The 16,216-nt window shown below is 33.1% G+C and overlaps 1 protein-coding gene across 3 annotated transcripts in view; it reads left to right on the plus strand.

The window, feature by feature from the left end:
• Tmem135 (transmembrane protein 135) overlaps nucleotides 1–16,216 on the plus strand; it is a 223,182-nt gene that overhangs the window by 81,898 nt on the left and 125,068 nt on the right. For all 3 annotated transcript variants that reach the window (XM_010633724.2, XM_033764268.1, XM_033764267.1), the window contains one exon: nucleotides 3,016–3,081. In XM_010633724.2, coding sequence (XP_010632026.1) covers nucleotides 3,016–3,081 — 66 coding nt within the window. The remainder of the gene's footprint in view (nucleotides 1–3,015; nucleotides 3,082–16,216) is intronic.

A 16,216-nucleotide genomic window follows, 5' to 3' on the forward strand; every position in this document is an offset into this window, starting at 1 on the left:
AATTTTGAAAGAGAGTTTTGAAAGTTACATTAATCTGGGTTAGAGGTTCTTTTGTTTTAGGCCTGGAAATGCTTCACTCCAGTCTTTTCTTTTTTCTTTCTTTCTCTCTCTCTCTCTCTCTCTCTTTTTTTTTTTTTTTTTTTTTTTTTTTTTTTTGCTATCATGGATTGTACTTGGGTCCTTTGCGCTTGCTTGTGAGGCAGGCAGCAGAACCACTGAGCTAAATCCACGGCCCCTTTCTTCTTTTTGAAAAAAATTCTCAGTTTAAAAACTGGGAATTTCTATTGATCTATCTTCAATTTCACTGATTATTCTTTTTCTGAGAATTCACCTGTTCTTTTGACCCACTTAGTTTTTGTTTCAGTGTTTGTTCTTTTTTATTTTGTGTATTTCTGTTAGTTTTTTTTGTAGTTTTATTTTTCTGTTGAGATTCATTATTTACCTATCATTAATTCCATGTTTCCCTTAATTTTTTAAAAACGGTTTTATTGGGAACCACTTCTAGTTGTTTCAAAGCCTAAGGCATCTGAGTACTTATAAGGACATGACTCCGCTGTCTAGCACATGTGCACAACAGGGCACACTTATGTAAGCATGTGTGACTTAGCATAGGCTACCACCACATGGCAGTTATATAAGGACACAGTGACACAAGGCTATGTATCAGCCTATATAAGGGCTGAGGAATAAAGATGCTTTCTGTTGTTGTTGTTGCTAATGTCATCTCCATGTGCTTTTACTTGGAGATTTCACCTGTGAAAATACCCTTTCAATCCCCCAACCCCAACAGTTTTCTTATAAGATTTGCTCATGTTTAGAACATCTGTTTTGAAATCCTTGATTTTGAAATGCAACATCTGTACCCACTTGGAGTTAATTTTTTTTTTATTTATTTTTGGTACTGGGGATGGAACTTGGGTCCTTATGCTTGTGAGGCAGGCAGCAGAACCACTGAGCTAAATCCCCGGCAAAGTATACAGGTTGATTTCTTTTTTTTTTTTTTTCTTTTTTTTTAATACCAGGGATTGAACTCAGGTCCTTGCACTTTCAAGGCAGGGAATAGAACCACTGGGCTAAATCCCCAGCCCCCACACTGCAATTCTTAGGCTGAACACACCCATCTGCCCAAGAGATGAAGAAAACAGATGCTTCACTTTTCCAGAAGAGTTTCTTTGCCAGTCTGAGTGTTCACACCCCAATTACTACTCTGATCCCTCCACTACAAAGCTGAAGTTAACTCAGACTCAAGACCTCTTTCTTCTATGTTGCAGGCATTCTGCAGAGTTTCAGTCAGAGTTATTGAATTAGGAACTCTTGTTGTCCCTTTCCTTGAGTGTGAAGGAATCGGCAGACAAGTTCACCACTGGCACTAAATTGTCCATCAAGTCAGAATTAATCGTATGTAATCATTTCAACTACAGCTGTACAGGATAATCCACTACAATATTATATATCATGGCTAGTTGAGAAATAACATACCATATGACCCTGTTTTTGGTCTCCCATTAGCCACGGGAACTTGGCACCAGTGTGAGCCTCCAGTCCAGCGTAACTCAGGTTGAAACTGATGTCTAATCACAGGACCAAATCTATCATCATTAGTCCCTGCTTCTTCTCAGAGGGACTCCCCCTCAGTCTCCTCTCCAACTTTAGCCAGTCTCCTATGATCATCCTTCCCTTATTCACTCTGGGAACTTGACAGTGTGAAGCCACCAAGGGGCTGTTTTGGACCTGATGTTCACACACTCAGCCTTTCCTCACACTGGCGTCCTTGCCACCTCCTGCTCTGTGCGTCTGTGACCTGGGGTACTTGTACTGCAATTTTACCAACTGTTATCTCTGGAGTGTCACTCTGGAAGGAGTGCCACGCTGGAAGCAGTGCCTTGCGTTCTGGAGCATTGTCTCCCAACTGCATAAGATTCTCCTGGTCCTGATGCAATTCTCTGTGAGCAGAGAATTTATTAGTTTCGCTTTGTGTTTCTGCTGGCAGTCAACCACCTGCCATTGGCAGCACCTTGGTTTTTCCTCTCTGGCATGGGTCACCTCTTCTGTATCACTTAATCCTATTTTCTTTTCCTCTGTTAGTTCTCTCCCTATTCCTGTGTACTCTCTCCTTACTTTGGTTCCTCTCCAAGTCACTATCTTTCAAACTCCAGATACTTTGTCCTGGAGAAGCCAAGCTGCTGGTACTTACTGCTCTGCCATCTTCTCTTCCACTGCTACTTTTTTTTTTTTTTTTTTTTTTTTTTTTTTTTTTTGAGATAGGGTCTCACTATGTAGTTGAGACTGACCTGGAACTCACTATGTAGCCCAGGCTGGTCTCGAACTCACAGCAATCCTCCTGACCCTGCCTCCCAAGTGCTGGGATTACAGGCATGCGCCACCACACCCAGCTCCACCGCTATTCTTGATTTACTTTTAAACATCATTGGTTTCATAGTACAAAAGATGGGAATTTGATTTTCTTGATACTCAAAGGGTCAGGATGGTAATTTTCACAATATGCCAACATATTATTTTGATTAAAATAGTACTTAATATTTGCCATATTTTATGCAAAGTATGTAACTGTTGTTCATAGTGACCCATTGTTTGTAGTGAGCCATTATACAACTCTTCTGTATAAAATACTGTAGTATTTTCTTTTTTCCTCGTAGTCACACAGTTCTCCATGTAATTTTAGGATGTGTTTGTCTAGTTCTGTAAAAAATGTCATTGGGGTTTTGTTTAAATTTATTTACATGAACTAATTTTAAACTACACACCTAAAATATACTAGCATATAAAAATAAGTTATTTAGTCAGTTCAGTTTAGAGTCTTGATGATATTGAAGGAATGGAAATAATATTTCTAGGGTATATTTTAGAAATTCTTGCTCTTATTCTACCTTTTTAATGGTTCTCTAGAAGTTGATGAGCATGTAATAGTTTTGAAGTGTTTTCTTTCTTACCTTTTTTGGTGTGGGATTTGTAGTTGTGTACAAATTATATACACTAACTTTTCTTTCTTCACAGGCCACAGAGACACTATTTAGAATGGGGGTGGCAAGAGGAACCATTACAACATTAAGAAATGGAGAGGTAAGATGAAAATTTTTATGTAATTATTTGTTGCTAATGAGTAGTTTGCATTTTTCAAAGAATAAAATCTCATAAATTCTATGGTGCTTTGTGTGACAAGTAGAGAAATACTTCATGTAAATAAGATGGAATGGACCTGATGTACAATTCTGTTTTAGTTCATAGTTTATGGAACCAAATCTTTAAGTGAAAGTAAATTGCTGAGTCTCTTAATCTTTGTGGTTACCAGTTATCTTTACTATTAAGAGAACATCATATTTATTAATAACTTGTATAAGTCAAGCGTGGTGGGACATGTATGTGATCTCATTGCTTTGGGAGTCTAAAGCAGGATTCCATATTAAAGCTCAGCCAAGGCAACTTAATAGTTCAGTGAGATCCTGTCTGAAAATTAAAAAGAAAAGAGGGCATTATAGCTCAGTGTGAAGGACTTGGGTTCAGTCCCCAGGCCTTATTTATTTCATTTTATTTATATAGAATTTATATTTATTTCTTAGGATAAAATGGTATGAAATATTAATTTTTACCATTTTAGAGATAAAGAGGGAGAGAATTCTATCTGCTTTGTATCATTGAGGTAGTATTAAGATCTAAAACCTGAGGTTTGACTTTATAAATGCTCCTGTCTATTCTTTAAAAAACTGTCAATCACCTTTCCATTTCAAAGTTAGTATTGGCCTGATTATCATTCTGGCCCTTTATTTATTTATTCCTTTACTAAGACATTCTGTATTTAGATTGATGTTGAATGTAATTTATGCTGCTATATTCTTTTTTTCTATTCTACAAACACTTTGGAATAAAATATATGGTACTTACTTACTATTCTGAAATTAAGTTGTTACTTAATGCAAAATTTATAATTCAGTAACCTAAATATTTAATAGTAAGTATAAGTGACTAAGGAGTGAAGTAAATTGTATTACTGTTTGTATATTTTATTGGTTTATAGTATTTGCTCATCATACATGTATAAATATGCCAGCATTTAAAAAGTAATACACCATTAAATATTTAATTTTATATTGGAAAATTACTATTATAATTTTAAGCATATATTTTTACTTATAAAGACATCTGATTCTTTAGTATTTTCAACAAATTGTTGTGCTTTGTTGAGAAAAGAAAATTTTACCAGTAATAAGGTTAAAGATATTTATATGCCTAGGGCCTGGGATTTAGCTCAGTGGTTCGGTGGCCTGCCTTGCAAGTGCAAGGACCCGAGTTCGATCCCCGGAAAAAAAAAAAAAAAAAAAGATATTTATATGCCTTGAAGGTTTGAAAAAATTTCAGGTCTTATGAATTACTGTATATTTATGGGGACAGTGAAGTCTTCAACGTTATCTTCTGTTACACGAAAGTTGGGGAAACATGTAGCACAGCTTGATAAGTAAAATCATCTGTGCTTATCAGTAATACTGTTTAAGTCCTTATTTTTCCTTAATGGGGAGGAAATAGTTAATGTACAGGCTTTTGGTCCATGTCTTTCCCACTTTTTTGATGCTTTTCTATGTGCTCAATGTAGTTAGCCGGTATTATATTTACAGTAGGCAAAGTAAGCATTCTCTTACCTCCAGTTTTTAAAATAACTAACACATGTAACTTTCTCCCCTTATATTCTAGGAACTCTGAAAGCAGAATGTGTCATCTAAATCTGTGGCACTCAGTCATCATCTGCTAATTTTCACATTAGCACTTCTTAAATTGGGAGATTTCCTATAAGTGATATTTTAGGGTTGGTAAAACATTTTACAGTTTAGGCAGTATAGAATGACATGTAGTGAGCATTTATAAATAGTCTGTTAATTAGTTTTAACTTAATTTGACTTTGGGAAGTACAAAATAGAGACAAAACAAATATATTGAATATACACACAAGTTGTATAAGTTTACATAACGCACTCAAATGGCATCATGTTTGGGGATGGTGGCTAAGTTCTATGTAAATAGATGATATGATTACTATCTTTAGAGGATCATATTTTTTGATGGTACAAAAAATTGCATCAGTATACCAACTGAGCAAAAAAGACTCTAGGAGTAAGTGAGTGTATTTAGTTTGAGTCTGGAGCTAACATTCAGATTCCACTTGAAATGTGCCAAATTTAAACTCAGTTTTACCATCACAGAAATAGTAGAGAATCTGTGTGAGAGTAGAACATTAGAAGATGCATAAGTTAATATATTATTTAAAAGAGAAACTGAAATACCATTGGTAAATTTATGATATGCAAGGGAGGAGAGTAATATAAGGAATTTATTTGTCCTAAGATTTGTACTGTGCTAGCTCTATACTGAAAAATATTTTGTTAAGTAAGGATTAATAGATAATGTCATAATAGTATCAACTAGGAAATACTAGTTTATTCAAATTACAAATATAAGTCTTTGAGTAAATGTGCTATCTAGGTACACAACTCCATGACTAACCCAAACACACCTAGAAGTATGATCTTACAATCTCTAGGGTGGGTCCCAAATCCAGTCAAATTGATATTCCATGCTCCACATATGCCACAAAAATTTCTGTATAAAACATTTGTGGAAGAAATTAAAGAGGTCATAGGAAAATAAACATCTTCTACTCATCATTTGGAAGAATCAGTATTGTTACTAATTGTTACTACCCAAAGTAATGTGTAGTTTCAGTGTAATTACTATCAAAACATCAACAACATTTTTCAGTACACTAGAAAATTATAAAATTTGGATGGAACTGCAAAAATCCCTGAATAGTAAAAGCCATTTTTAGCAGAAAGAACAAAGTAAGAGAATTGACTCTACAGAAATTTAAAATATACTGCAAAGTCATAATTATCAAAACAGGATGGATGGTATAAGCATAAAAATTGACACACGTTAATGGAAGAGAAAGAATATAGAACTTAGACAACAACCCATGTGTACATAGACAACTGATTTATTTTTTATAAGAATACTAAAAGCATACATTGGAGAAAAGAAAATCTTTTCAATAAATTCCTGGATAATTGGACATACGTAATGCAGAAAAATGAGTACACTTCTATCTCCTCGGTGTTTACAGAACTTAACATGGATTAAGAACTAAAATTTAAGACCTGAAACCACTAGCAGAAAACTTAGGAGAAAAGCTTCAAGACATTGGAATGGACAGGAATTCTTTTTGTATAAGACTCCAAAAGCATAGGAAACAAAAGCAAAAATAGAAAAGTGGGATTACATCACACTTAAATACTCCTTCTCAACAAAGCAAGTGATCATCACAGTGACGAGATAGTCCACAGCATAGGTAAAAATATTTGTAAACTATATATCAGACATGAGGTTAATATCCAGAATATATAAGGAATGCCAAAACTTAGTAATAAATAAGGAAAGTATAAAACTTGATTAATAAATGGGTATTAGACCTAAATAGTTATTTGACAAAAGAAGTCCCGGAAATAACCAGCAATGAAAAAGAAAATGCTCAGAGTTGCTAGAGATCAAAAGCATAGTGAGTTACCATGCACTCTAGTAACAATGTCTGTTTTCACAAAGACAGATGATAACAAGTATTTTGAGGATGTGGAGAAAAGAGAACCCTTGCCTAGTATCTGTGGGATTGGTAAATAGCTATTATGGGAAGCAATGTGGAAGTTCCTCAAAATATTACAAATCTAACTATTATGTGATGTATCAATCTCACTACTGAGTATTTATTCAAAGGAAATGAGCAAAAGGAAATGAAATCCTTCTTTCAAAGAGATATCTGCCCTCTATATAATTTGCTGCATTTTTTTTTCCTCGCAGCATTGTTCACAGTAGCAAAAAGTTGAAACAACCAAAGTATTCATTGCATGAATGGATAAAGAAAATGTGTTATATGCATATAGAAAAATACTACTCAACCATAGGTAGGGAATGAAATCCTGTCATTTGCAGCAACATGGATCCTAGTGGAGATCATTAATGTTAAGTAAAGTAAGTCAGGTACAGAAAGACAAGTACCTCATGATCTTATTCATACAGTATATAGAATTTAACGAAATGTTCATTGTATAGCTGTTGGATATCACATATTGGGGAGAATAAGAGGAAGGGAGAGACAGAGAAAGGTTTATCAATGGGTACTAAATTCCAGTTAGATAGGAACAAGAAGTTCTGGTGTGCTATTATACAGTAGGGTGACTGTAGATAACAGTAATTTACTGTTCATTTAAAAAAGCTACTGCAAGGGTTTTGAAAATCTCACCACAAATAAATGATAAATGTTTGAAGAGAGAAATGTTTTTACCTGATTTAAACTTTATACAACATATGTTCAAAAACATATTAGTACCCTGCTAATCTGTACAGTTTTTATGTTTTTCTGTATCAATGAAAAACTCACTTTCCATTTTTTAGGTACTCTTACCAGTATTGGTTCAAAAGGAGAGTTTTCAGGTTCAATAAAGGGTTGTATTTATCACATTTCCTTAAAATTTTTATGTGAATTCTTATGGTATTAATTAGTACTATATCTCCCTTCCAAATGGAGTTGTCAGACTCAGATTGTGGAAAGTAATACATTCTGCATGTGGGTAAACCTAGGTTTTCTTCTTGGCTTTACTAGCTATGTCCTGGTGTAATTTATTTAACTTCTGAAAACTTCACTTCGTGCTTTAGAATGAGTTGATTAAATAATATTTGAGGTCCTATGTAGCTTTAACATTGTATACTTCAGGCAGCTTTATATACTCTTTTTTTTTTTTGCTTTGTCCTTTAAAGTTCTATGCCGATTTCCATGGAGCTCTTTAAAATTATAAGGCATTTGGGCTCCTTCCAGAAGGACTTTAATACTATGTCTAACTAGAAGTTCCAGAATCTATATTTTTTAAATGTCTACTCATTATATATAAATAGTTTAAAGAACAATATAGAGGAACAAAGTAGGAAAGAGAAGATAGGGCTTTTCTAATGGGAAGGGGACCAAGAGATGGAGGGAATGGCAAAAGGGGGTAGGGGTGGGTCAGTAAGAAGAACTAAGATGCGTTTTGTACATATACCAACTCCCCACGATGAATATAATCATTATGCTACAAACATGCTAAAAAATTTAAAAAATTGAACAAAATTAATAAAATATATAATCACTGCTTTAAACTGTTGTCTTAGAGAAGTGTTTTTCATTCTTTTTTTTTTGAACTCAAGGAAAATATAATTTGGGTAAGGCAAAACAGTTTAGAAGTGGGAAAGATATTTGAAGTGTGCTGAAAAATTTTTTTGTAGTAGTGCAGAGTAATGTGGCTTGTTGCTCTTAAAAATTTTTTTATTGGTTTGTATTTTCATAGTACATAATGATTACATTCATTATGGGGAGTTGGTACGTGTACGTGACATTTCTTAAATCTGAAATCTGATTTTAACCCTTTCCTTCCCCCTTGAGTCTCTTAGACCCCTCCACTTGTGTGTGTGTGTGTGTGTGTGTGTGTGTGTGTGTGTGTGTAGGCATATTTGTTTATACATGCTTGTAGTGCATGATGATTATATTCCTCCCGGATTTGGTGCATGTGGCTTGTTGATCTTTTGGCAAGAAGGATATGTGGTTTGGCTCTGTTTTAGAGCGCATTTATTTTATAGTACTGCATGGTGTAGGTGTTCTGCATGATTTATTAGAAAGGAAAAATATTTTTAATCTTCTAAGAGTATCATTTAAATGAATAATATAGAATATATAGCTTTAGAATGAATGTTACAGTAAAGGTAAAAGCTGTTACTCATTTTTGTTTCTTGAGGTGTAGCATATGTTTGGCAAATTATGAGGAGTTCAGTGTCTGTCTCATTAGTAAATTATTTAGAAAGAACCTATGGGGCAAGAATTACTATGTTTTAATAAACTTTCAGTTTAAGATACATAATACTACAAAATATCTCTATAGGTTTATATTTGTAAGTATTGTATAAGTACTACTGCTTTTAGTGTTATTTAATCATAAAATTTATAAAACTACTTATGCAATCACAATTTTTCATGAATTAAGGAATATTTTAAGAGTATGAAATTTATGTATTTAACATTTCCTCTTAATAAGCATTACTTGGTTATTAAGAACATTCCCAACAATTTTCATAATTGTTGAAATGTAAAAACTATATTTAATTTTATTGTATGTATTTCCTCTGTTATGGAGAATGAATGAAGGGCTTGTGTCTATTTATAAAAATGTGTAAGTTGATATTTGCATAATGTACATTATGAATTATCTTTTTACATGATTATTTGCAATATTCTTAGTAGTTTTGAATTATTACTTCCTTCCTATGACAGTCATGATATTTAGTACCTGTGCACTCTGATGTTTAGTGCCAGTATCTCAGTAATACAATATTTGAGATATATGTCCTGTTAAAAACTTGCTGTGTATTACTCAAACATATTTTCCTGATTGTGTGGTCTTTTTTTGGTACTGGGAATCAAACTCAGGACCTTGCGCTTGTGAGGCAGGCAGCCAAATTACTGAGCTAAATCCCCGGTCCTCCTGATTCTGTTTTTATTTCTGTACATACAATAAATATCTTATGGGAAGGACAATAATATGAAAAAATGACAAATATAAACAAACATAATAATCCTTTTAGAAAACCAGGGTAAAGTTATGACATGATAAAACTGAAGTTCTTCTAATAATTACAAGTCTTAGTTGTGCAAAAGTAAAAATGAGATTGTTGAAACATTGATCTCCCAGCAGTTCAGACTGTGAGTTCTGATAGGAAAATTAGATAATCACTTCTACAACAAGACCTTTGATTTGCTTATTGTATTTTAATTGATCTTTTTTCAGGACCTTAAATGATTTTTTTATTCATTAAGTGTATTGTATTTTAATAGGTAGAAAATATCAAGCTTCCTTATATATGTCTGTTGACAATGAAATATGCTGTTTGTCAACTTGATTAGCTTCCTCCTATATTCCCATATCGTGTAAGGAAAGGAAACAAAAACAAAAACAGTTTTGACCATTCTGTGTTCCCAAATAACTTTTAAAAGTCTGTTTTCTTTTGAGGATAATTTCTAAATTGTGTGGGTTTTTTTTTATAAGCTATGCATTTATTAGAGTTTAGTCCATGAAAGTATAATGTTTTGAAGCAGCAGCTCCTATAAAGCTTTAAGGAAAGACACGTGGGGGAAATAAATAGCATCCAGAGGAGAAAAAAAAAAGTATGAAAAAAGATCTTGCATGAAATGAAGGAGAAATGTTAAGGGGTGGGGAGTATTTAAATATGCAGAATATAGGCGAAGAAGCTCCAGAACTATCTCTAATAATATAATGGGAAGAAATAAGTTTTGATTGTAGAACAGAAAGTTTGAGATAACCAAAGCCACTGGTCATCCTTTTGGAGTGATGCAACATTAAAGGAGGCTTCCAAGGAGGTTGAGAGATTTCTATCTTACTAATTAGAAAGCTATCTCTGAAAGCTGTTAATTTAGATGGTTATAGAGATTGGTCTAAGTAACATTTTGTTGTTGTTGTTTTTTGTACTGGTGATCGAACTCAGGTCCTTGGGCTTGCAAGGCAGGTGGCAGAACCACTGAGCTAAATCTCTGGCCCCTTAAATAACACTTTTTTTTTTTAGTCTTCCAATTTTATGAATCAAAATGTCATATTTTGGCAGGTGCTAAAAATATTTAAAATTTTTACAATCCAGCTAAGAAACTTAAAATTCATGTAAGAATTACACATATAACATCGAACTTGATAAATTATATTTTGTTCTTTCAGGAACATTTTATTTTTGTCACTAAATCTACTTTAAATAGCTCATCATGTTATATGGTGTAACTTTTTTATATACTTTTCATGTACTGTTTATTTAGTAAAAATTGGTTATGTGAAAGTCAAGGACCGAACAGATTTTTAAAAATTTAAGGTCACAATGTTTAAGTTTGGTGGTCTCATCTACAGCAACTCTATGTGTTACTTTCTATACTGAGTTAATTCTTTTAATTATTATTTCCTTTTTTGAGATGCAGTCTTGCAGTGTTGCACTGGCTATCCTCAAACTCCTAGGTTTAAGTAATGCTCCTGACTCAGCCTTTAGAGTGGCTGCGAGTACAGCAGTGTCAGCCACTGTGCCTGGCTTTATCTTTGAAATACCCTTATTTGCTTCATAATAATAACTCTGCTTTTGATTTAAATATAAAAATAATTATCCCACAGTTTTGCCTTTTAGTAAAACAATATCTGGACAATATCTTTATAACTATGAAACATGCAAATTTTATTTGTCAAAAATTGGAAGGGTTCTTTAGCATCAGTTTGTTACGGTCCTAATAAGACTTTTAGGCCAGGAAAGTAATTGTTTCTGCATGGTTTAAGGGCAATTTCTCCTACAGCAAACACTTACTAAACTTAAATTTGTATGTATTGTTTATTTTGCTTAATGTGGTTGTATGTATTGGAAAATAAAGGTTCTATTTTAAAATTTAGGTCTTTGGATATTTCTTTGTACACATGATTACAAAAGAATTTGTGTATAACATTATTGTGAGTTCAGCAAGTAATTTAAACCTAATTATCAAAGAAATTGTAGTTTATACCTGTGTATATGCTCAAATACTATTTTGTATGTACACCATTTTTTCTTTTTTGATTGATTGTAGGCTCTCTTCTCAATAGGTCAGCTTGCTGTACAGTGGCAAGTATCATGTGAGTTAGTTCAATAGGGATGTGGCCAGTCATAAAAGAGATTTATACTTAATACAGAGAGATATTAATTTCAAGCAGATTATATAAATTTTCTACTCTGTAGAATTGAAGAGGGTTAGAGTCTGCAGGAAAGATTGTTCTGTAGCTTTACCAGTGGTGTGATTTGAAAAAAAAATCTTTTTTAGTGAATTTTTCTGTAGTGGCTTCACCCTAATGAAACTAAAGTCAGATAAAAGTGTACAATAAAGTTAATGAATGGGTGATAAGGATTAGGATGAATAGGTTTATTAAATGCATTCCTCTTTTTTCAGGGAGTACCTTCAAGAAGAGATTTAAAGGAAAGTAGCAAGAGAAAAGTGCAGGAGTTAAAAAACAATGAATTCTAAATATAGAATAACTTCCTTACCTTCTTGATGTTTGAAGTTTCCCTCAGCCGCTATTGAATGCAAATTTGGTTTTATATAATATATATAAAAGAGTCTGTGATATAATTTGTGATAATGGATTATAGAGATCATCAAGAGAAAGACCATTTAAAAGACAACTCAGAATTGTTCTTGAAGTCTTTGGGATTAATGAGGACATATGATAGCTTTAGTTTAAACCACTATACCATTTATTTTCTTCTTTCTTTTTCAGTTTTTTTTTCATTAAATTACATATGTGAATATACTTCATTCTACATGTGTAAAATCTGTAACCTGATTTAATAATGCTAATTTTAATTTAAAAATTAATTTATTTTTCAGTTATTATAGTACATATTTAATAAATATATGTTCTTATAAGTATAGAATGAAGAAATATTTTATTAATATAACTTTTTAAATACCTTCTGTAATCTTAGAAACAGTGATTAAATTTTAAAAACAGCTTTTTAAAGGTACAATTTACATACCAGAAATTAGCCTCACCTAAAATGTTCAGTTTAGTGATTCTTTAGTATATTTATGGAACTACACAACCGATATCAATGTGATTTCAGAATATTTCTGTCACCCTAAAAAAATTTGTTCCTTGTTCTGTACCTATCAGCTGAAAGTAAACTATAATAAAATTCTGGCACAGACTACCCAGAGTTAGCATTAGCTTTCCTATGTTTAAGGAGTTGGCCCCATGGAAAAATGTCCTCACTTCAGATGCCATCTGTAAATCTGAAGGGGACACTTTCACTTCTGGTGACTCTTAACTGTAGGATTTCTCAAAACTCAGTTTCAAGAATTGTTTAGAATGATTCACAGAATTCACTGAAAATGTTCCACTTATTATTATGGTTTTAATATAAATTATACAAATTAGAACAGGTCTGAAAGAGATCAGCAGGTAGGTCTTCTATGCTGTCTTCCTGAAGAGTCAGGGTGCTTCCTCCTAATAGCATAACATTGTGTTCATCAAACACTCAAAGTTTTTATTGCAGTTTCCTTACACACACATGTACACACACACACACACACACACACACACACACGATTGATTAAATCACTATGTGACTGAATTTAACTTTCAGCCTTCATACTGTTTTTGAAGTTTAGCCTTAAGTTACAGTACTCTCTCTTGATCAGAAACTGTTACGAGCCACCAACATGAACCACCTCATTATCAAAACAAAAATTTAGAGAATTCCAAGCGTTTTTGAAGTTCTGTGCCAGGAAGAAGGGACAACAAGCCCATACTTTTACTGTGAATTTGGTTTTTTTGTTGGAAAATTTTGATATACATGAAATTATATACTTACACTGTTTGCCCTTTTGTGTCTGATATCTTCCCTTAGCAAATCTTTTGTGATCCATTTGTATCAGTTTTTTCCTTTTCACAACAGAATGGTATTCCATTATTCCAGTATAAGGACAACATTTTGTTTGTTTATTAAGCAGTTAATGGATATTTGTATTGTATCCAGTTTTCAGGTATTAAGGAAAATACTGCTATAAACATATGTATACAAGTCTTTATGTTGATATATGTTTTAATTTCTCTTGGTATCTTAGAGTAGAATTAGCTTGATATCTAAGAAAAGAATTGGTAGGTCATATGAGTAACTTTTACAGAAAAACAGTTGCTGTACCTTTTTATGTTCCCATTTGTAATACATGAAGAGTCAAGGATGTCAACATTCTTGCTAACGTTTGGTATTGTTAGACATTTTTATTACTACCTTTCTCGAAAGGATAATTGCATCTAATTGTGGTTATAATTTGCATTTTCCTAGTGACCAAATGATGTTTTGCCTTTTTTTGTTGTGCTTGTCATTTGCATATATTTTTTAAAATGCCTATTAAATTTTAATTCATTTTTTCATCAGGTTCACTTCTTACTGTAGGAAATATCTCTTAATTTTATGATTCATTTTAAAAATTAGATATAGAATTTAAAAATACTTTTCCTCAGTTTATGGCCTATTTGTCCATTTGCTAAATTGTATTGTTTGAAGACAAAAATGTTCTAATTTTTGGGAAAGGTCTCTATAATTTTATTCATGCCTGTATTTTTTGGTTTCTTATCCAAGAAATTTTTGCTTAGTCCAAATTCACAGTTTTCAGTCATATGTTTTATTCCTAAAGGTTTTGTAGTATTTGGTTTTCATTTCATTTTATATGATACATTTTGAGATTAATTTTGAATATGAGTGAGACAAAAGTCCAAGTCTGTCATCATTATCACTTTTGTTTGCATATGGATATCCAGTTTTACTATACAGCATTTGTTTTTGCTCCCTCCACCCCGTGGCATTTGTTGAAAGTCTATCTAGTGCCCATTGAATTCCTTTGACACTCTTCTCAAAAAACTATTGGCCATAAATATCGTTTTATTTCTAGAATTTTTGTGGCTTTGCTTCTGTTAAGATAAACCACAGTTTATCCGTGTCTCCTGTGGATTACAACTAAAAATCCTAAACAGTCTACAAAAAGCAAACTATTTGAGGTCCCTGAAGAGTACATAATAGTAAGAGGATTAGGAGGGAGATCAAAATTGGAGGTGCAGTTGATACTGGAGAGTTTCCTATTGGCAACCCCTGCCCCCAATCCTTCCTTTATCTCCCAGCTTGGACTCCAGGGTGTCCCCTATTCTTGGTCTGCACAATGGATCCAGGGAGAAAAATCTCCAAGAGAAATCTTGTTCTTTTTATGGTTAGAGGACTAGAAAGAATGGCCTGTGCATAAAGGAGATGGTGTGGATAGTCACTGTTTCTGTTTTGTGTTTTGGTTTTTTGTTTCACTCTTCTGGTTGGGCCCCAGAGAGACTGATCATGAGTCTGTCCTCCTGCAGTGGTGGTGGTTGCAATTCAGAAACCCAAAACTCTGAAAGATAATCTTTTCTTTGACCAGAGAAACTGAATAAAGGGATTCTTGTAGTTCAAAGAACACGAAGAGAAGATCTGTTATTTTTTGATCCTTTGGCAGGTATAGTTGCAAGAAATGTATGACAGCATGACAAAAAAAGCAAAAGAAAGAAAAAAGAAAAGAAAAGGCAGTATTTCAGCAAGAAAATTGAGAAAAGGTCTTAGAAGATGAAGAGTATGGGGGAAATCACAGAATGGAAGGAGGTAGAAAAAGATGGCCTCTCTCTCTGTATAAAGTAACAGACTATTCCATGAGCTAAGCATGTGTTTAAATTATTGAGAGAGATAATAAAGAATTTGAAAACTGTCATTCTAGATTGGCCTTTAGGTGACACAGATGAGGAAAGACTGAGTAGCTCTGAAAAGATTTGGAAAAATGAGCTGGTGTTGAAACCATAGCTTATGGAAGGTAGGTTGGCACATGTATTTTGAACCTAACAGTTGTTCCTGCAGCTATAGCTAGCTATAGCATCATTAATGAAACCAAGTTTGGTGTGGTAGTGCACATTTGTAATCCCAGCACCCTGGGAGACTGATGCAGGATGTTCACAGGTTTGTGCTCACCCTAGCAACTTAGCCACTGTGGGACCTTGTCTCAAAATTAAAAAAAAAAAAAAAAAGGTCTGAAGTGTAGTTCAGTTAGTTCAATGAGAATCCTGGGACCTTCCCCAGAACTACAAAACAAAAAATATCCTCCCTGAGATAACCTAGATGTTAAAATTTAAGACAAGGAGACAGCAGTAACTACACCATTAGGTGAGGAGTAACACTTTAAAAATTAATGGAAATGCTCAGAAAAGAAACAGAATGTATAAAAAGAACCACATTGAAATTTTATAATAGAAACTTTAAATTATTCAAGCATTAATAGTAAATATTTAACTAAAAGATTACAAGATAAATTCAATATTAGAATGGAGATTGAGGAAAAAGAGCCTGAAGAAATATAAATAGCAGTTGTATAAAATAAACAGTAGAGAAGGAAGGACTGAATGAAATGATCGTAGCCTAGGAATTTGTGGGGTAATAGAAAGGATCTAATTTGAGACCCAGAGAAGAAGACAAAATGATCAGTACAGAAAAAAAACTTTGAAGAAATGCTGGTTGCTAAGTTCCAATTTTGGTGAAAGATATAAATTTTCAG

The sequence above is a fragment of the Fukomys damarensis genome, unplaced genomic scaffold (genome assembly GCF_012274545.1).
Source record: "Fukomys damarensis isolate Sample0158 unplaced genomic scaffold, DMR_v1.0_HiC HiC_scaffold_16, whole genome shotgun sequence".
Classification (NCBI taxonomy): domain Eukaryota; kingdom Metazoa; phylum Chordata; class Mammalia; order Rodentia; family Bathyergidae; genus Fukomys; species Fukomys damarensis.